The sequence below is a fragment of the Ursus americanus genome, chromosome 4 (assembly GCF_024610735.1).
Source record: "Ursus americanus isolate L20-20 chromosome 4, mUrsAme1.1.p, whole genome shotgun sequence".
Taxonomy (NCBI): domain Eukaryota; kingdom Metazoa; phylum Chordata; class Mammalia; order Carnivora; family Ursidae; genus Ursus; species Ursus americanus.
In genome coordinates, this window is record NC_142130.1 from 26,597,594 (window position 1) to 26,619,391 (window position 21,798).

At 40.6% G+C, this 21,798-nt stretch overlaps 1 protein-coding gene across 1 annotated transcript in view; it reads left to right on the forward strand.

Annotated features, from left to right (window-relative positions):
- Positions 1–21,798, forward strand: part of IL1RAP (interleukin 1 receptor accessory protein) — a 120,609-nt gene that overhangs the window by 65,423 nt on the left and 33,388 nt on the right. The window contains exons 3-4 of the mRNA XM_045811221.2: positions 16,082–16,367; positions 19,567–19,753. Coding sequence (XP_045667177.1) covers positions 16,082–16,367; positions 19,567–19,753 — 473 coding nt within the window. The remainder of the gene's footprint in view (positions 1–16,081; positions 16,368–19,566; positions 19,754–21,798) is intronic.

The following is a 21,798-nucleotide window of genomic DNA, read 5'->3' on the forward strand; positions in this document are numbered from 1 at the left end:
CTATGATGATGAAATGGAGAATTGTCTTGTTAACAAGGAGCCCTTCGGTTGTTGGAAGGAGAATCTAGGCATCGAAACATCTATAACCATGGAATGGTGTTCCACGTGCCATAAGGGATGTGTAGATAGTGTGCCTCACTACAGAGCACTGCCATTCATTCATTCATTCATTCATTCATTCATTTCTGACTATTAAAATACTTTGAGGACAGGCTCAAGAGAGAAACAAAAGTTCTGGATAATTAAATTTTAGGAACTCTAATAAAGTAGCTGCCCCCTCCTAGCCCCATGTATTATCAGTGGTGGTGATGGGGGTTGGGAGATGGAGAGGGCACAGCAATGCCTTTCTCACCTTGATAAATAACAGTCCTCCACTCCAGCAACTGCAGAGCAAAAGGACCACCTTGGAAGCGATTAGCTTCACTGCCTTCCCACTCCCTCCTGCCCAGGTTTTTTAATGGTCTCTTTTGTCTTCATTTGTGATTTGTACAAGGAAAGGCGGAGATAACAAGTAGATAGAGAAATTCTATTCTTGACTGATGTGGAATTGCGCACACGTCTGACCCATCAGACAACCTCAGGGCACAAATATATTTTCCAATGGAAATATCCCTGCCATAGTTGTAATTAATATGTGTCACTTCATTCTTCCAGGACGACCAGTGACTCCCAGTTGCTACCAAGATAAAGTAGGAACCCCTTCCCTGGTATAACCCTAGTCTCTCATTCGCAGGCTCTGCTCCAATGCCGCACACCCTGTAACCCAGGCCCAGCTGACTGACCTGCCCCTCACAGCTCCTGCGCCCTCTTTGCTTTGCTTATGATGTTCCATCAGCTTGGACTCCTCCCATTGCACTTGTCAGCACATATTCTATTCATTTTTCAGGCTTAAGTCAGATGTCATTTTTTCTATGAAGGTTTCATTGAACTTCCCACCTCTCATAGTCAGAAATAAGAACTCCTTCTGCCTTCTTATGACATGCTACATCTTTTTCTTTATAGCATTTACTTCATTTTCTTTGCATTGTGATTGTCTGTGCACCCTCCCCAGATAGTGAGATCTCTGAGATGAGAGACCATGCCTTCCTGTGTCTTTAGGTCCCCAGCGGAAACTGCAGTATAAGCTCTTGCATGTAGTAGGTTCTCACTGAGGGCTTATTGATTGAAGGACATGCCATAACCCACAGTTCACCTTTCTTTGTGACCCAGACAGAAGAGGTGCCTGAGTGGCTGATAGTTGTAACTGGAGGTGACAGGGCGATCTTATGTGCTCTAATCGAATGCAGTTTTGTTTCCCTATTGGCTGTGATTATGCTCTCCCGTCTAGGATATGAAAAGGATGATTTGATTTTGAGTAATAAGCAATGCAGCTCTAATTGTGTACCTTAAATGCCTTCCATATTTCTGCTTAAGGTGATTTTCTACCAGCGTGAAATGTTCTCCTTCGCAGACAGTTGATGGAAGAGCTGAGTCATGCCTGACTATACTTAATAAGACAGAGGTAGCTAATGCCAGAGGGAGCTGCCTTCGAGGACAAGCTGACATTTCTGACTTCTCTGCTTTTTAAAAGTGGGTGTTGTGAGAGAAAGTTGAGCATTGAAGATAGCTTCGGAGTCTCCATTGGAAACATGACTAGATAATGACACTTTAATTCAGACAGATATGATCTGCCCCATGGCCTCTTGGCTGTGACGTGTGCCTTCTGATGCTGGGAACTGCTAATCGAGGATTTTCTGCTTCTCATTAAAGAGACCTGGTTTGTTCTACTTTTTATTAACTAGTGCCTGGCCACCCACCCCAACCCCACGCTTTTCCCTGAAAAACTGGCTAGATTTTACAATTTTAAGATTCAGGCTAGGAAACACTCTTGAAGTTCACATTGATTCTACACCCATCATACTCTAGAGATGGAAACGGTTAGAGATCATCTGGTTTTACCTTCTTACATATCACTCATGAAAAAGCTGAATGCAAGAAAAGGAAATTACTCGGCCACAGCCAGGGTTCAATTTTAGACTCGGGAATGACGCAGATCGGTGTTAGAATCCTCTCTCCCATACTTCCTATGGTTAAGAGATAAACTGAGGCATATTAAAAATTTTAAGAGTTTATTTGAGCAAATATCAGTTCGAAGTAGGAAGCACCAAACTGGAAGTGCTTGGGAGCACTCCACCAATGGGAGCTAGGGGCAAGACTTTTTTTTTTTTTTTAAGATTTTATTTATTTATTTGACAGAGAGCAGTAGAGAGACAGAACAAGCACAAGTTGGGGGGCAAAGGGAGAGGGAGAAGCAGGCTCCCTGCTGAGCAGAGTGCCTGATGCAGGGCTCGATCCTAGGACCCTGAGATCATGACTTGAGCCCAAGGCAGGCACTTAACTGACTGAGCCCCCCCAGGTACCCCTGGGGGCAAGACTTGTATAGAGAAGAGTCAGAAGCAGTGTAAGAAAATTGTTTGACTACAGCTTAAAGTCTGGTTGGCTGTTTGTGTTCAGTTTCCTGGCGTTTTGATTTGTTGACCTTGAGGCATTACAGTCTTAGGCTTTGGTTTGCTTAGGTAGGCTGCTGAAGCATTAGAATCACCTCAGTCTAATGGCCTCCTTGTTTAATTAATTTAACTCTGTGCAATTGTGTGGATATTCTTTCCCTTACCTAAGACGCATGCTCCTCACTTATTAAATGGGGGCAATGATTAAACTATCTGAAAGAGTGGTTATGGGAATTGAAAGAGATCATAAAAGTACATCACTTAATACCCAACATATGGGAAGCATTCACTATTAGGTGGTGGTGGTGGTACTTAAAATAATAATAATGGTGGTCACAGTGACAGGATTAGGACAAGAAATCAGGTCTCCTGACCCTATTCTCAGTGGAGAATACAGCAAAGTGTACCCCAGGAACTGTATTTAGTGTCAAGGAATTTTAAAGATATCTGTCTGAAATTGCATCCCTCTATTCAAAGAAAGACTCAGTAGCTAGTTTGGTATAAGACAGAAGGAAAGAACATGGTTTGAGATGTTTGTTAACACAAAGAATCAATGTGAGTGGGAAGAATTGAGGGAAGAGATTATATATAAAGTCTCTAAACTGGAAACCAAAGGACTGAGAATGATACCAGAGAGCCTGAGAGGGTTAATGGAGAAAGGACTGGCTCTGGGAAGGTTACTGGTTCTGGATTCAGAAAGCTCTACAGCCCACTAGCACCATAACTTTCCCAGATCATTCCTGAGCCTCTCTTTCCAAACTCCAAAATGGGGCAACAATGGCTCCTTCTGTGATCAAAGAACATAATGTGTCTGAAACTGCCAGGTAAAATATAAATTATTATGGATCCTGTTAACAGTTATGGATTTATAATCTTGGATGGGATATGGTGGGGGTAAGAAGGCAGTGATTCTTAAATGATTAGTTTGGAACATTTTCCTGCCTCTAGGAGTATGGAAGCAACAAGCTGTGTTTCTAATCAATGACCTTCATTATTGGTCCCTCCACGAGGCAGGGAACTATAGCATTGGGAGGCTGAATATACCAGGGCTGAGCATTCCGGACTGAACAGTTTTGCCTGAGGATTTATACCTGGATAAACACATTCCCCCAGAGACGGAGACCTAGACAGCTTCACTTGTATCATGAAGCTCCTAACAGCCCTCGTGTCAATGACAGCAGACCCTTTTCCTGATCTTGCACCAATTTCTCTTATTGTCATTTTTCTACTTTATAGTAATTATTTTGCTTTTTTTCAGTGGAAGACCATTGGTGAATAGCCCCTGGCGAGTGTGTATGGAGAGGGAACATGTGTGCCATGAGAAAGAGGGCTCACAATTGGAAGGATAGTATAGAAGACACTCTACATTTTTATTTTCTTAGAGTGAAACTGCTTTTACTTCATGTATGAAAATTTCCTCCTCCTGTTTTGCCTCCTAAGTTGTAAGAGCTCTGGAGTTCAGAAAAGTTGATCTGTAGTTTCCCCTTTCTCTTCAGCACTACACACAGTAGAGGCAAATGTCCTCAACTGTAAGACTGTAGTGAGTCAAGAAGCTGAATGTAGGGGCGCCTGGGTGGCTCAGTTGGTTAAGTGTTTACTTTTGGCTCAGGTCATGATTCCAGGATCCTGGGATCGAGCCCCACATCCATCTCTCTGCTCAGTGGGGAGCCTGCTTCTCCCTCTGCCTGCTGCTCCCCCTGCTTGCGTGAGCTCTCTCCCTCTCTCTCTCTCTCTCTCTCTGCCAAACAAAATAAATAAAATCTTAAAAAAAAAAAAAAAGAAGCTGAGTGTATTATCATAGCATTGGATGGGGGACAGATGGTGGTTACACTTGTGGTGAGCAGAGCGTAATGATTGAATCACTGTTGTACACCTGAAACTAATGTAACATTGTGTATCAACTATACTTAAAAACAAACAAACAGAATGTAAATATAGGTAAAAAAAAATTCAACCTCTGACACACTGGGGAAAAATAAAAGCAAAGACTGACTGATGTCAGTGTAGTGAAACTCTTTCATAGTTGGTTTTACAGGCAAAAGTTACATGTGATACAGGGCAAATAACTAGGAATCTGGAAGGTTTCATTCTGCCTCTGCTACTAACCAGTCTTTCCCTCAGGCACTCTGTCACCCCTCTGGGCTCAGAGACTAATCTGTATAATGTATCATGTTGCTGGGTGATTCAGAAGGCCTCCTTCCAGTTCCAACATGTAGCAGTTTTCTAAGATGAAAAGGGGATCATAGGTGACTTAAATATTTAGAAATGTGGACCATGATGGTATCTTGGCATTTGTCTTCCCAAGATCTGTTCCTCCCCTTGGGAGCTGACACTGTTCTTAAGCTGTGGGGCCCCTGAAAACCCAGCCACTCAGAACTCCTCCCTTGTGAATTCTTCCAACAACTCCCTCATCATTCACAGCCAGACGTCTCCTCAAACCCCATTGCTTATGCTCTCAGCTTCTGATGTTTGCTTCCCCTGATTTTCTCTCAAATTCTTTTGTCTTCTGCTTGTCACTACCAGCCTTCTAGAAAAATCTACATGCTTGACACATTATTAAAATTGAATGAGACTGCACTGGCATTTCACAGGTGATGCCTCTCTTAAATGCAGTGGCAGGATTATGGCCTGTGTCTCTTCCTGGCAGGTGATGAAGATCTCAAACGCCCTTTTACACCAAGCAATTTACTGAGAATTTCTGGGGAGGTTGCTGGCAAGGCTCACAAGATGCTCCTTCCTTTGGCTTTGTAGTTGTCTGTAGAACATGGCTGCAAGTCTTGAGGCGGAGGACTCGTATAGCTCCTAATTGAATGCATCCCTGATGTGTTTTCACTGAACAAGCCTCCCTGAACCTCCAGTTGAGAAGTCAGACATGGGGATGGAGGGCACAAAGACCCGTTGAGTCTTTACATTTCCATCACGCCGTTGAGTGGAAAAGTGATTGCTCGAGCTATCTTCGCTAATTACGAAGTCAGTCCATGTTTTGCCTGCCTTCTACATTTTAGGACTCAAATCTTAATTTTGTGTTTTCTGTCCCTGGCTCTGGCAAAATGCAATAAAAACTCACAGACAAATACACACAATAATTCATTTCCCCTGCGATCTCTCTAGGTCTTAATTCCCTTATTGGCAAAAATCAACATAATAGTTGTAGCTAAAATTTATTAAGTTCATACGGTGTACCCGAGCATGTGGTATTTTTGTTTATGATCTTTTTTACCCCTGTCAACAATCCTATGTGTTAGGTACTTTTATTGGCTTTGGGTTTTGCTTCCTGCACTATTACATACGAGGAAACAAGATCCTTCTTTCCAGGTGCCACAATATGGTCCACACTACACCTACTTTGCTCTCAGCCTTAAAGACAAGATCCACATATTAGTGTCTTCACCTGTAGAATGAGAGGAAGGAAAAGAGTAATCGTGTGGCTTAATCATACAGAATCATACAGAATGCATGCAAAGTTATCTTCTATGGCCCACTATTAATGTTATTTGTTCCAATATCCTGAGGTTTGGGGTTTTGTTTTCGTTTTTCCCATTTCATCCTCTGTTTCGAAGAGGAATATAATATTGTACTATTTACATTCCTGATACCAACTGGGAAAGTTTCTGCAGATATGTATTTGGAATATATATTTTACCCAGATGATGTAATAGAAAGGACTTGACATTTGGATCAAAAAGAAGTGATTCTGTGCTTGCCACGCGTGAGCTCAACGTCATTTATCAAGTTAGCTCTCTGGGCTTAGTTGCCCCATTTGTAAAATGAAAGAGTTGTTCTAAATGTTTTTAAAATTGCCTCGTAGTCAAATGCCCTCAAACACTTTGTTAGAGGTAAGCCCCCATAGGCTAAATGTTAACAATATTTATTGGGCCACTTTCAGTTTGAAATTGGCCATACTCAGTTTGGAATTAAGAGAGGAATGTGATATTAACAACAGTAAGGACCACTGAAGAGCTCTTGCTAAATACTTTAAAAGCACTGTCTCATTTAATCTTCAAATCAGGCTTCTTTGACACATGGGAACTTTAATTTACTTGCATGTACTCACGTGGCTAGGAAGTGACAGGACAAGGGCTTAAATTGAGTTTGTCAGACGCCAGAGACTAGCTACTGTGTACGCCATCAGGGAAGTCATTTCGGGATATAAGAGACTTGGTTTGGTTCCTCCTCATCTCTATCCTGGATGGTTGGCCCATGTCTCAGACCTGTTTTATTCTCTTAGCTTCCTTCACTCCTCTGTGGTAGGGGGTATTACACCTATTCTTCTGCCACTGGGGGCTACGCCCCGATCTAAGACCCGTGTGTTCTGGGATTCTATGATAAAGTGTGAAATACCTTTACTTCCAATGCTGACGATCTGTTTCTTGAGTGGAAATCCGAAGGCAGAGAGCATGTTTTTCCCTACATTTTGTTTACAGCCGCCAGCACTCATAGGACCCTGAATAAATATTATGTAATAATGAAAATAGAGAGCAAAAGGCTGCTTGATTATTACATGAGAATAGTAATTGGATCTTTACATCTTAATCATGGATTAGAAAAGATTACTTGGGGGGGGGCGGGTCATAAAAACCAGCCAATGACTGCTTCGAGTTTCCCCGTGTACTGTGCCACACTTGACATTAGCCAGTTTATTTATTGTCACAACAGCCCTGCAAAGAAAATCATTCCCTTCAGCTGCATCAGGATGCTCATTACAGTGATTTTTTTTTAAGAACATAGTGGCACCATGGTACAGAGACAGCACACCCAGAATCCATTCTTTAGCCTGCTAACCCCTGCTGCAACTTTGATGAGAGAAACAGAGCCGTTTGTAGGTGGCTATTGGATGATGCTATTCCATGTTCTTCCTCATCGTGTACAACAGCAGGAAGGGGGGCTGCTGGACCCTCCTTGGACATGAACACATGATCATTAAGGGGTCCTTTTGTTGGAGCTCCGAAAACCCGTTGTGGACTGACTTCATGGAGACTAGAAAAAGCCTGCAGACCTTCCGCAGCTCCTCTAGACCTAGGGCCTGGAAAACTCTCTGGAGACCTCAGGGTTTTTCCTCACATCCTCTGCCGTGAGGGAAACTTTGCAGGACATGACACTTATGTTCATGAATGCCACCTGAGAGATCGACTGAAAATCAAACTGTTCAGAGCTCCTGGTGTACTGGTCCTGAAATGATAATTCGGTTCTGAAATACCCCAACCCTCAGACATCCTTTAGATAATTTGATTTTGTACCTTTAAGTATCACCTACAATGGTATATATTCTGAATTTAAACTTCATAGATTTGGTTGTTTTCATCTGTGAGGGTTCATTTTCCTTTTTTACCTCTTCCTTTTTATTATTTTCTTTGTTTTCACATTTGCCTGGTAATTATTTTCTCCACATTTTTTTTTAAAACTGGCCAGACTCACCTTTTTTTCTTTTTTAAGATTTTATTTATGTATTTGAGAGAAAGCGTGAGAGAGAGAGCAAGAGCAGGGGGCAGTGGCAGGCAGAGGGAGAGAGAGAAGCAGGCTCCCCACTGAGCAAGGAGCCCGATGCAGGACTCGATCCCAGGACTCTGAGATCATGACCTTAGCCAAAAGCAGACGCTCAAACAACTGAGCCACCCAGGTGCTTCCAGACTCACCCCTTCTAACTGGTATAAAATCGCAGTCTTTAGGTCAGTGTAAAGATGAATGGCACACAGTCGGGAATAAAACTTGTTCTAGGAACAAACTCTAATGACACCAGCAAAACTGAAGCAGTCGCCCGTGGATCCCCTACCCCGGCCCCTGTCAACCAGCTTTCTGAATTTGGCGTTCTTTCCTTATCTGGCAAATCTTATCATCTGCTCAGGGCTATTTCTTATTTTCTTCAAATTACTCAATCAAGAAAACTCCCTTTTTTTGGTGGGAGTAAGGTATGTCTAATTATCTGGTCCAGGAAAACCATCTGCCGAGTTATTAGCACAGTGGTGTTGAACAGCACAAGCGACATGAGGACGTCTGATGGATGCTCACAGGCGCTCCGTTTCTTCCGCCCCCACCCCTAACTTCTCTCTCTTCTTTTGATAGTTTAGTCGATAACCACAGAACTTCAGAAACATATTCTAGACCTTTACTTGAGTGGCTCGCCCCTGAATAAAAAATATCAATTTTAATGGTATTTTTTCTACTTACATCCTACTCTAGGAAATGTAGTTTGTAGTTTTTTGTTTTTTGGGGTTTTTTGAAAACTGGTTGTTTACTATAAAACATTGCTAGAAAAATATCCTGGAATTTTTAAGGATTTTTTCCATTGAGGGACAAAAAAAGTATATATATGTTTTAAATGTAATTGATCAAAGAGACAGACTTAGAGGGTAGAGATAATCTCACAAATTGTGCAACCACCTGCCGACTTGAACAGATGAAATAAGACATTATTATCCTTTAGTATGATGACTAGCTGTGAAGAAGGAGACACAAAATAAAAGTGGTTTCAGCTAATACATGGCCAGGGTTAATGGGTTTAGGAATAATCTGAGGATCTTGTTAAACTGCAGATTCTGATTCAGTTAGTCTGGGTGGGGCAGAAGATCTGCAGTTCTGACAGTCTGTCAAGACGCGGATGATGCTGGTAGGGGTTGTGGGCCACACTTGGAGTAGCAAGGATATACAGAAGTTCATTTGTCATGTAAACTCTAGAGCTAGAAGCTCAGGACTGGTAAGGCGGCACCTTATGTTACTCCTTTCACTTTCCCATTCCACCATTGTTTGGGTGTGGCCTTCATTCTCATGGTCCATGATGTAGCATCCATGTTCCAAGCAGCAGGATGGGAGAAATGGGATGGTAGCAGGAGCACAGGAAACATAGGGAGATGCCAGCACCTCTCAAGAATGGTGTTTAGAATCTACCACATGAAATTTCAAACATATTCCATTGGTCAGAACTTTGTCACCCGAGCACTTCTCCATGAGAGGAAAGCTTGGGAAATGTAACCTTGATTCTGAATAGCTATGTGCCCAGATGAAAATTCCCATACTTTCGAAGAAGGGGAGTATGCGGACATGGTAAATGGGACATGTCTAGCAGTCTCTTTCATAGACTGGAGTGAGGAAAGTGTTTTCCATAGAAAATGGCAGTCCACAGGCTAATTGTAGGTAATATGACTATAGAACTTCGCAGTGGCTATGTGTAGTACTTTATGTCTTAGGCTCATTCAGTTTTCATAACTACTCTACAGAGTAGAGTACATTCAAGTAAATTCAAGTCTGAGCTTGAGTTTCTGGTTTGGGAAGCCGAGGTTCATAATGGCTGAGGGACTTACCATGACTACCCTCTTTAAGGTTGCACGCTCCTCCTTCTTCCCTTTTCCCCCTCCCTCATTCCCGATCCCTCTTACCAGATTTTATGTGTTTCTTTGTTCCATTGACTTACCTTCCAGCATGCTCTGTACATTTCTTATGTAGTGTGCTAACTGTTTATTGTCAGCCTCCCTGTGTTAGAAGGTGAGCTCCGTGCTCCCTTTGTTTTGTCCCCAGTGCATCCTGAGCACCTGCTTTAGCATTTGCCCCAGGACAGGATGCCACAGGATCAGTATGTAGTTTTTAAATGAATTAAGAAAGCCAGAAGGTGTCAAAGCCTGCTTTTGAATCGTGTCTGTTACCCTCCATAGTAATGCTCTGCGCTCTGTGCCACACGCCTCTTCTGTCAGGGCTCCTGCTAGTGTTTCAGTGTCTGGCACCCCTAGGTCTTGCCTTGGAAACTCACCCACACTTAACTCGTTGACTGACTCTTTGTCATCATGCCACTCCTGCTACATCGATCACACCTTGGATTCTCCCCAGATCACAGTCCCAGGCTCAGATTTCCCGAGAAGCCACGCATACCACTAGAAAAAGAAAATTTAGCAAAACTATGAGAATGGATTGTGAAACCAGCCTTTCCATTATACTTAGTCTCTGCCCTCAGGCCTAGATAAGATTCCTAGAATGTACCGACGGGACAGTTTTTTAAGCACACTGAGTTCCGGTTGAGGATGCAAAAAGGGACCGTTTCTGATCACAATCTAATCTCAGAACTACCATTGCCACCCCCGGCCTGACGTAATATAATATAATCATATAATAGCTGTTCTCCTATTTAGAAGCCTGTTATAATAGTTGGTTCATTCCACCAGGTATTTTCATTTAGTCTTTCTTTTTTCCAAGATTGGGTAAGGACCTATTCAGATTTTTTATGCGAACTTAGCCTAATACGTACTGAGCTCCTCCCTTCATCCTACCAGGCGCTTTAGTCCTCTTTCAACACCATAAGGCGGGCATGGGACACATGCAGAAACCAAGTCTGAGAGGGGAAGCATTTTGTCCAAGGCGATACGCCAAATAAGGGCAAATAATTACATATGGAATGTAATTCCACCGTAGGTCTTCCAATATTAAAATCTTTTCCTCTTTCTTTCCTATATCTAAGCTTCCTGGGTTTTTAAGTCTACACATCTCTCTACCCCAGCACCCAGCACAGTGCCTTGCTCCCAGCAGGTTCTGAATGAATATTTAATAAATACAAATATATGACTAGCTTTCCTGTGGGAAATATCTTGCTTTGAATGTGTGAGCACAGATTTGGGACAAGCATCCGAGATCTACGTTCAGGCAGCTTTTATTTGTGCTACCACTCAGGCAAAAGTAAGTCAATTAATCTCTCTGTCTCCGTTTCCTGGCATGTAATGTGGGAATGGGCATGAAAGCCCAAGAGGGTGTTGTGAGATTAATTAGTTAAAATGTATACCCTGCTATATAAATGCTAATTGCTGTCAGGAGCGTGGGTTGGATTTTCCAGTGACTTGGCTTTGGGAGGCTTTGCACATTCCATTAGTCCTCTGTGCCACCAAGCCTCAGCCTTAAGAAATCCTTTGGCTGAAGGAAATGATGACTTTGTGGCTCCCCATGTTAAGGGCCGATTTAGAGGGGACTTCCACTGTGGAGTCCACTGGGTAAGAAGGGACATGCTCAACAAAAAGGTAATTCTCTGTGCCAATAATTTGCTAAATTCCCTTTGCTGTTATTAGAGACAAATCTATTTGCACAACAGCCTTTTCCCCAGTCTTTTCTTCTGCTGGTGCCTGCAGTGAATCATATAATTAATTTGGTATTACATGACACTCCAGCCTGCTGCCATAGATTGTATTTTTATTTGTTCATTGAATAATTTAAAAAGCTCTGACAAAATACCGTCAGGTGGCTGGCAAGGGAAACTTAAAAACTCACAGAACATATTTCAAATGGGCAAATACCCCAAAGAAAACCTCCATAATAATACTTTTTTTTGGCTAACATTTAGGAATACCGGCATGTGTGTTTTCAGTCCCTATAGTAAAGGAGGCTGATTCACTTTATGGGTATGTTCGTTTGGCTCAGGGAACATTCTGTAAGGGAGATACCTAGCAGGTGTAATGATCTCTTTTCCACTTTAAGATGAATCGCATTTAAATTGATTGAAAAGATATTAAGTGTCAGGAATCAGCCCAAAATCTTGGTGATTGATCTGTATTTGAATTTTTAATATGTAAGGGCCTTTAACAAATGCTATTTAAAAATGTGTCTGTGCTTGACTTATTGAGTTATGGTATAAAAGGAAAATTCTGCCTTCTTTTAGTAGTCAAGATAGGAAAAGCTAGTCACTGTGACAACAAGCCCCCCAAATCTCAATGATTTAACACAATAGAAGTTGATTTTTCACTCAGCCACAGCCCCTTGAAAGAGCAATGGCATCTCCGTGGAGCTCTGCTACAAGCATAGGCAGGGATCCAGGCTCCTTCCATCTTGTGAGGCTACCCTATTCAAACTTTTCCGACCCTCAGGGTCTCCACGTGAGGGCAGGAAAAAGTGTCAGAGATTATGCTGGGAGTTTCAAGTTACACCATTTCTGGCCTCATTCATTGGCCAGAACCAAATCAAATGGCCCCAATTCAGCTGCGAAGGGTATCTGTGTAGTCTCCATAGGGGCCAAGGGAAACCAGGGTTCATGAACACTTAGCCAGTCTCTGCCACATCTGTGTCGTCACCAGAATTCCATTTTGTACTTCCTAAGTTGGTGAGATGTCACACTAGCTTGTGGTTGAGATGTCACACCAGCTCTCTGTTCATCTCCCTTTCCACAGTGTGCATTCTCCTACTTTTACAAAAGAAAAATTGACCTGTCACTTATCATCTATCTTACTATTAATCATTCCCAGGACTGTAAAGACCTCCAGGGACCAAACAAAGTGACAATTTGTAATATTGGTGTCAGGAAGTCTCCTTTAATCAAAGTACCATTAACCCTCGGAAGGGCTTCCTCTTTCTCCCCAGTTTGCCAGCGCTCCTGTTAAGAGAGTCATTGGCGTGAGACTGCTGTCTACTGGCCCAAGTTGGGGCAATCTGAATTGAGATGTATTAGAGAGTGGGGTTTCAGGAAAGAGAATCATTTTCATTTAACCGCCTTGCTTCTACCATCATCCAGATTTGGACAAATAGTGCAGAGCTCTTGGGAGAGGTGCCTTTAGGAACAGCTTAAAGAATATTTTTATGCAATACAGAAAGTGGCAGCATCTTTGTCATTCAGATAACAAACAATATGGTGAAGTTCCAGACACCGTCAGCTGCCCAACTGCCTGCCTCGTTCTCTTTTTCTTTTAAACTATCACCTTATAATTCAAAAGTGAAATGACTGTCGTGCCAAAGCATATTGATAAAAATTTTGGAGTTAAAAAATGAAATTAAGCCTTTTTTCTTTTTTCCGAACAGAGTAAATACGATTAGGATGGTTAAACACTGAGAATGGCTTTGCCATTTGTGTTGTATAATGGATATGCTCTCCCTCCCTTCCTACCTTCCTTTTTTTTTTCTTTTCGTAATTATTATTTTAATGATGTTCAAAGCAAATCATTCATGGAGATTTTTTTTAAGGTCAATATATTAAAAGGCTTATACAAAAAATTGTACTCTTTTTGCCTTAACTTCCCTCACATCTGTTAGCTCTCTTCTTTAGAAGCCACCACTTTTAAGTATTTTATTTATTTCTTCTGACATTTCCTATCTATATTTTGCTAATCAATTTGTGTATATTGTTATTTTTTGTTTAGTCAACCCGGGGCATTATTTTGTTCACTTTTTAATTATGGTAAATGAGATTATTTTTCTCTCTTAAATGGCCATCCCCTCTCCTTTCCTTACCCATTGCTCTCTATATACTAATATTACAATATTTGGTTAAATCAATAATCATTTAATTAATATGCCTTTATATATTAATGAACTATGATTATGTTTACTTCCTTATTTTTGGAAGTTATTAATTGCCTTGCCTTCATATGCTTACTTTATTATTTTTTTTAATAATGATTTTTTATTATATTATGTTAGTCACCATACAGTACATCCCCGGTTTTCGATGTAAGGCTCGATGATTCATTAGTTGTGTATAACACCCAGTGCACCATGCAATATGTGCCCTCCTTACTACCCATCTCATATGCTTACTTTAATTTGCACCTTTTGGGTAACTGTTTTCATACTTTACAATTGCCTTTTAGCATAATTTTCCACAGTGTTAATTTCATCAAATAATTTATTAGTTACAATTATTTTTTTTTATTTGGAGATTTCCATTACCTTCTACTTACACTGCTTCATGCCCAACCCTGCTGCATAGCTGTTAACCTGGGGTCTCCTTCATTGTTATTCTGGGGATTCCCTACCCCTCTCTATTGAATTGGATCCCCTCTTCCTGGATCCCATAATTTGCTCTTTTTCCCCCCTCTCATTTTGGTAACAACAAATCCCTCAGAAGCCTCCTGATAAAGAGCATATGGGAAGGAAAATTACTGAGTCTTGATGTGTCTGAAAATGCCACCTTTGCAGTTGATTGTTTCCCTGGGTTTAGATTCAAGATTGGAAATAATTTCCCTTCACCTATATTGCTTCATTATCTTCTAGTTTCTAGTCTTGTTTTTGAAATTTCCACAGCCATTCCAATTTCTACCTTTTGTATAGAATCAATTTTTGTCTCCTTTCTTACTCTCTGGTAGTTTTTAGAATCTTCTCTTTTTCCACAATTTTAGAAGATATTTTTGTGGGGTAAGTCTATTTTCATCAACTTATTTAATTGATGGTTCTCTTCTGTTTTGTTTTGTTTTCTTCTTTTGCTGTATGTCACCTACATCAAGGGACCCAAGTTAAAGGAGGTTTAGTCTCTTTGCGTTTATATTTGCCAGGGCAGAAGAAAAGGAGCATGATAAAATATGCTCTAACCCTTAAAATAATCAACACAACTGACACTCACTACATCATATTGGCCGAAGTGAGTCACATGGCCTCTCCAGAGGGGCAGAAAACTAGATTCTTACATATGCCTAGGAAGAGAACCCAGAGATTGCCATTGGGCGAATGGCAATAGTGGTTCCTTATCTTGGGGCTGGCAGTTCCTTCTGGGTCTTCCCAGTATTCTGAATTACACATTGGTGTGCTCCCCTGCTTTCCCCTCCTGGTTTAGGCTTTATCTATTTAAATGGGCTGAACTGGGTACAGCTTGTCAATTTCGATGTCATTGCTTTTTTTTCTCTTGTTCTTGCTGTTACTTGAGGTTATGTCTTGAAAAATTATTTTAGTTGTAGTGGAGTTTCAGAAAGGAGTGAAAATTGTTGCATATATTCAATCTGACATATGTATCTGAAAATCTGTGGTTGTAATTTCCTATAAACCGAATGAGCTGATTCTGCAACTTTGTAGCTTTAATGAAAATGTATTTGAAGAACCTGGTAAGATAGATGTTTTATTTAAAAAATTACTATCGCACTTGTATTGGTGTGAACAACATTTTGATTTTTCCAATTCTTTCTTTGTATATTGGATTTTAAAACATGTCTCTAAATAAAAGCATAGCAATTATAAATAATAGTAATTTGTTGAGTCTTGGAAAAGCCAGTTTGTTAAATTCTCAGAGGTCTATTGCTTACTTAGGGATTTATTGCTTACAAATCCCTCTGCAAGTCATAAAGCTTCAAATACTTTGCTTTTATCAAAATTAAAGTAGCCACAAATCTAGTTGTTCTCTCGCTTATCTGCTGTCACAAAAACGTTGCCTTAACAAACAACCATAAACTTTAGTGACAAACTTCATTTCATTTATTACACATATAGTTTTGTTCCTGAGTCCGTGATATAGATATCTTTGCCTGGGCACATCTAGCTCCCAAATCAGGAGACCTGGGAAGAACTGAGAGTCTTGGAGGGTTGTCTTTTCAGTTACAATTTTCTCCTTAGAATCTCCTCTGTCTCCGGAGGGTGATAGAGCATATGACTTCTTTTTTAGGTGAAATTCTACCCTATATCTTATAGGGTAGGACAGGATCAAGTTATCTGATCAAATCATCCAAGAGGTAATGAAAAGATGATAGAGGAAGGTGGAAAAATCATTTCTGCCTACCACAGGTTCCTATTCCATGCAATTATTATAGAAAGGCTACTGAACATCACCAGACAAGGGGGTTCCTAGAAAAGATTGGGTGTCCTGAGAAGGTGTGTTCTCTCCAGGCTTTTAACATGAGATGACTCACTGGCCTTTTCTTTCTTTTCGATCGTTCCAGAACGCTGTGATGACTGGGGACTAGATACCATGAGGCAGATCCAAGTGTTTGAAGATGAGCCAGCTCGCATCAAGTGCCCACTCTTTGAACACTTCTTGAAATACAACTACAGCACAGCCCATTCATCTGGCCTCACTCTGATCTGGTATTGGACGAGGCAGGACCGGGACCTAGAGGAGCCCATTAACTTCCGCCTCCCTGACAACCGCATTAGTAAAGAGAAAGATGTGCTGTGGTTCCGACCCACACTCCTCAATGACACGGGCAACTACACCTGCATGTTAAGGTAGCCTGATTCTTGGTGGCGACTTTCTCTTTTCGCTTTAGTTCCTGGGCTTTGTGCATCTGCTATGAAGCTGGGGAAGAGTTACACCTGGAAAGAGTTACACTCACCTTGGTGGATTAGCAGAGGTTGCCTAAGAGGTGTGCAGAGACAATGGTTGTACTCCTGAGAACTTTCTCCATGAGGGGTTCCTTTTCAAACTCTGACATATATCAAGATTATCGAATGGTGGAGCCTTGTTTATTGGTTCCTTTTCCCTGATATTAAAATCTGCCTGCATTTCTGCCCCACCTGGAAGTATCTATTTCCTAGACAATGAGCAGGGTGGAGAGCAAAAGCCATTCATTTCTGTTATTCTTGGCATCTTTCAATGTCCCTGACACAAAAGAAAGCCTTAGGATGCCTTATGGAAGAAAGAATATTTGGGAGGTACCGAATGTATTTAGAAAAATGCCTTTCAAACTTTCTCATCAAAATTTCCCTATAAAGCAAATAAACACCATGTCACTGGGAACGTAAGAATATAATCCAAAGTACCCCACCGATATGGCAAAATTTCTTTCAAATCCATTTTGTTTAATCTTGAAAATTCATGTAGATTTTGCATTTTACTCTGTAAGATACCTATTCTTCCATTACCACAGATTAATACTATTTTTATTCAGAAAAATAAAGCTTTAAAAAACTAAAGCCCGTCTGAAGAATAATCATTTTAAGGCTTAGATCTTTGGCTATTTTTTCCCCAAGGTCCCCTTTTAGCTTCCAGGCCTTACTTTGCTTATGGATTACGGTTTTGTTTTTGGTTTTGTTTTTCGCACAGTTTCCTACTGTTTAATAGGTGCAATGGTTTGCTAGGGTTACCAAAACAAAATACCGCAGACTGGTGGCTTAAATACCAGAAACGTGTGTTCTCACAGTTCTGAAGTCGAGAATTCCAAAATCGAGGTGTCGGTAGGGTTGGTCTCATTTCTCTCTCCTTGGTTTGTGGATGGCCATCTTCTTCCCATGTCTTCACATGGTCTCCCCCCTGCGTCATCTCTGTCCTAATCTCCTCTTCTTATAAGCACATGGGTCATATTGGATTACAGCCCACCATACTCATCTTACCTGAATTACCTCTTTCAAGGCTTGTCTCCAAATATGGTCACGTTCTGAATGACTGGATGTAATTAGTAACATAACATTCAGCAAACGTAACAATGGGGCTGAATGATACAACAATGCAACAACATAGAATAACATAACAATAGATAATTCCACACCATCTTCTGAATGCCCCTTGTCTTTTCATGGATATTAACTGGTCTCTGATGGAGAAATGTGACTACCTTTTGATATATTTAAGCTGTGTTACGATTAAGTGAAAAAGGACCTCTTTTCTCACAGAAAACATTTTCATCACTGTGGCCTTGAGAGTCCCTTCGAACCTCTGAAGGCCCTTTTGAGGTTTTCACCCAACTCTTTAGTTTTATTGGAGTGGACTCTAGACTGATATGTAGGCTTCCAAAGAACCTTGTTCACTGTTTATGTCCCAAGACATGTTTGTAGGAGAGGTTAGGACAGATTATACTGGAAAGAGTATGGAATGAAAAGACACAGAAACCAGGCCGTCATCCCAGCCCTGATGCTACTCAGAGGTGACCTTAGGCACATCAGAGTGTATCTGAGAGCTTTGGCATCTGTATCCACCCAATGAGAAAATCGGCCTCAATGCTCTGGGGGCTCCTTTCCATCTTTAGTAATTGTTAATCCGTTAACATCCCTCCGTGGACATCAGGAAATAGCTGGGAAGGCATCCTCAGTAGCTTTCTGGATGACCTTGCTCTCTACTCTGCATTTTAGTGTTTCACTCTCTCTGTTTCTGTTTCCTACTTGTCTAGAGCTCTTCCTCACACTTTTCTAACCTTCTTTTGTATTAGAGGAGCAGCATAGTTGTTAAGGCCTGAGTATTCCTTTAATGTGATTTATCAATTTCCGGATGGCCATCTCTTCAGTTTACCTGTCTGCCCATCTTCTGTGTCCCTAAAGAAAGTCTAGAAGTGAACTTGTCTGGTGGGGACACCAGAAGCTTCCTGCAGCCCTGAGGCAATTCCTAAGTGGAAAATGACCTTAAACTGAACCATGTAAAATCAAAGGCCCGATGTCCTTAAGGCCATAAATTAAGATTCATCCTCCAAGACTGTACCACTTGTATTCTTGCTTCAATACCCCTCTGAGGATAACATCCAGATTTTATTTTTGAAGCCAGAAAAATTAGTCCCACCACTGTTCATTATTTTTTTAAGTCAGAGAATATATCTTATGAAGCTGAAAATTACCCTCTATAATTTCCACCTGTAGAATACTTCTACCTGGTAGACCTTTTGCTATTTTTAGGTGGTGATTATAGCTGCCACTCTCCCTTCTCACCTTATTACCATTGTCATAAGTCATCTTTAAACATCCCCTCTTCCTATCTTTGGGAGGAAAATGCATCCCCCCATTTCATTGCATTTGGTCTCAATTAATTAGTTAATGAGTATCTAATATGTATTTGGCACCTTAAATAGAAATCACAAAAATGGGTAGACAGTGAATGACCCATTTACCCATCATCCTAAGAAGTCAGTTGTTTTTTTTTTATTATTTGTGTTTCCTTTATTGTTTTCCTATGTGTAGACACACGCTTTACATCCATTCCATTCATTTAAGAAACATTTATTCAGTGCCTACTGGAAGTTTAGACACTGTACTACAAGCAAGGACCAAAAAAAGACACATGGTCATGCTCTTGTTTAAACTGTGATAAATTCAATCAAGGAAATGTCTGAGGGGCTCAGAGAATAAAAGGCCTAATTTAGAAATGGGGTGTGTGGAGGATGACATGGAAAGCCTCCATGTGAAAGGTGGACTGATGGGAGGAGAAGAGCCCCCAGGCAGACTACATGACCTGTGTGGATATTCAAACGTAAATGCAATTCCCCGGTCATCTTAAAATGTAAATATTTTAGTGTATGAACAGTAGTTAATTGTGTCTCTTTTTATTTTGTGACGTCACATTGGTAGAGGAAATACCTCCATAACACATTTAATTCCTATGTGAACTGACACGTAAATTAAGTCTCAATATGCAGCATATTTCACTTAGCTCATTTTAATGTGATTGTTGCATCAAATCAAATGCAAAGGAGATTGCCCATTTATTGCCTATTTCTCTTTTCAGGAACACCACATACTGCAGCAAAGTTGCATTTCCTCTGGAAGTGGTTCAAAAAGACAGCTGCTTCAATTCCTCCATGAAACTCCCGCTGCATAAACTGTATATAGAGTATGGTGTTCAGAAGATCACGTGTCCAAATGTAGATGGGTTCTTTCCTTCCACTGTCAAACCAACCATCACTTGGTACATGGTAAGCAAACTCGAGAGCATCTTACCCTCTCTAAAATGGCTGTCCCTGATGGTCGAGTTAATGTTGAAACTGAGATTTTTCTCCTCAGATTTTTGATTTCTTCCTTAATAACTTTATACAGATCTTTCACCATTTTTTCGCTTTGTGCCATTTTTTAAATTTATTTATTTAGTTATTTACTTATTTATTTATTTCACGTGCCATTTTAAGGAAGTGGTAGAGATGCTTTTCCTCAACTCACCATTTCCTAAATTACATTCACCAGACAACTAGAACTACCATATTTCTATTAACTTTATATGAGATACCATTTGAGAAATGCTCGCGCGCTTCTATTCACTGCTGAGTAAGGACAGAAGCCGCTAGCTCATAGGGTGAATGTCAGCTTCTTGATTAGTCAACACTGTATTCTATTATTTGTATGTGTTCTCATGTTTATCCTCATTTGTGGGCACAGTCCATCTGTGGTCTCTTCCACATTGGAGAGACTTGGAAAGTGTTTCATCAAAAATGAAAGTGTTGGAAGGTGGCACCTGTGATCGCAACCTTATTTTTTTCATCTCCTCAAATACCCACATATGCCAAAGCTAAAAAGTACTGGACAACATTTAGAACAAACTCAGTGAAGAGTTATCCACAAGAATCACTTTCAATGACGTGAGTGAAACAAACTACATATAGAATCAGTGTCTAGGGAAGGGGGCAGGTGGAAGTAATGTGGTATCTGGCAGACTTGAAAACGAGGAACCAGTGGTACTCACTATAAAGTATGGTGGGCCAATCTTGAGAACAGCAGATGAAGTTGGGAAGAGCTTTGCTCTCTCACAGAGGCTGAGTCCAAGAGACCCATAGTAAGAAATTCTGAAGGGACTGAAATTGTTCTAGTGCCTCAGAACTCTGAAAAACTGCCACCCACACTGAGGACAAGCAGCTGGGAGTGTAATAAAATGTAAACAGGCTCAGGACAATATAGAGGAAGGAAAGAGAAGGACCAGCTAAAAACAGAGAAGCAGCAGGCTCAGGAAATCTCAAGATCATAGTTTGGAAGAAGGATCTCTGTGAAGTTAGAAAATCCAGCCAAATTCAAAAGCTCAGAAAAAAAAAAAAACAAGTTCTACAAAGAAATGAACAAAAAGAGCCACATTGGGGGCACCTGTGTGGCTCAGTCAGTTAAGCATCTGACACTTGATTGTGGCTCAGGTCATGATCTCAGGGTTCTGAGATCGAGCCCCACATCGGGCTCCACGCTCAGTGTAGAATCTGCTTGGAATTCTCTCTCTCTTCTTCTCCCCCTCCCCCCCTGCTCACATGTGCTCTCTCTAAATAAATAAATAAAAATACCCCCCCCCAAAAAAGAACCATGGTAAAATCCCATTCAAACTTATAAGAAAAAGAAGAAGCAGAATAACATTTCTACCAAAAAAGAGAGAGCATGCTAGAAGAACATAATGTGACTTACTATTTAAAAAATGAGCTAAAAGACATTAAGAAATGAGATGAGAAAAAATAACATAGATCAATAAGAATTAGAAAAGTCCAGAAATGAGAAAGTTAGGAAGAAGGAAATAAGTCATTTCAGAAAGGAAGCTAAAACCTAAGAGGAATGTAACAGCAAATGAACATGATAGATGATGCCTTAAGATGAACAGAAAGTGGAAGGGAGAAAGAATTTAAAATTGAAAATAAATGGTGAATAAAAATAAGAAGGTTAAAATGGATATACCAGTAACACATAAAGTAGAGTGGAGACAATGAGTATTGCCAGAGATAAAGAGGACTTTTCAGAATAATAAAAGGGTCAATTCATCAGGAAGTCGTAAAAATAGTACAAGTATATGTGCCTCACAGCAGTGTGTCTGAATGCATGAAGCAAGGTTGACAGATTTAAAAGAAGAAATAGGCAATTTATAATCATAGTTTAAAATGTTAGCATCTAACGGTTTAAGTCATTAATGAAATGATTTAGGAGCCAACTTTAAGAGTTTTCTACTGGCCAATAATGGAACAATTTGAACTTCAGTGAGGTTATTAATCACAATGGGTTG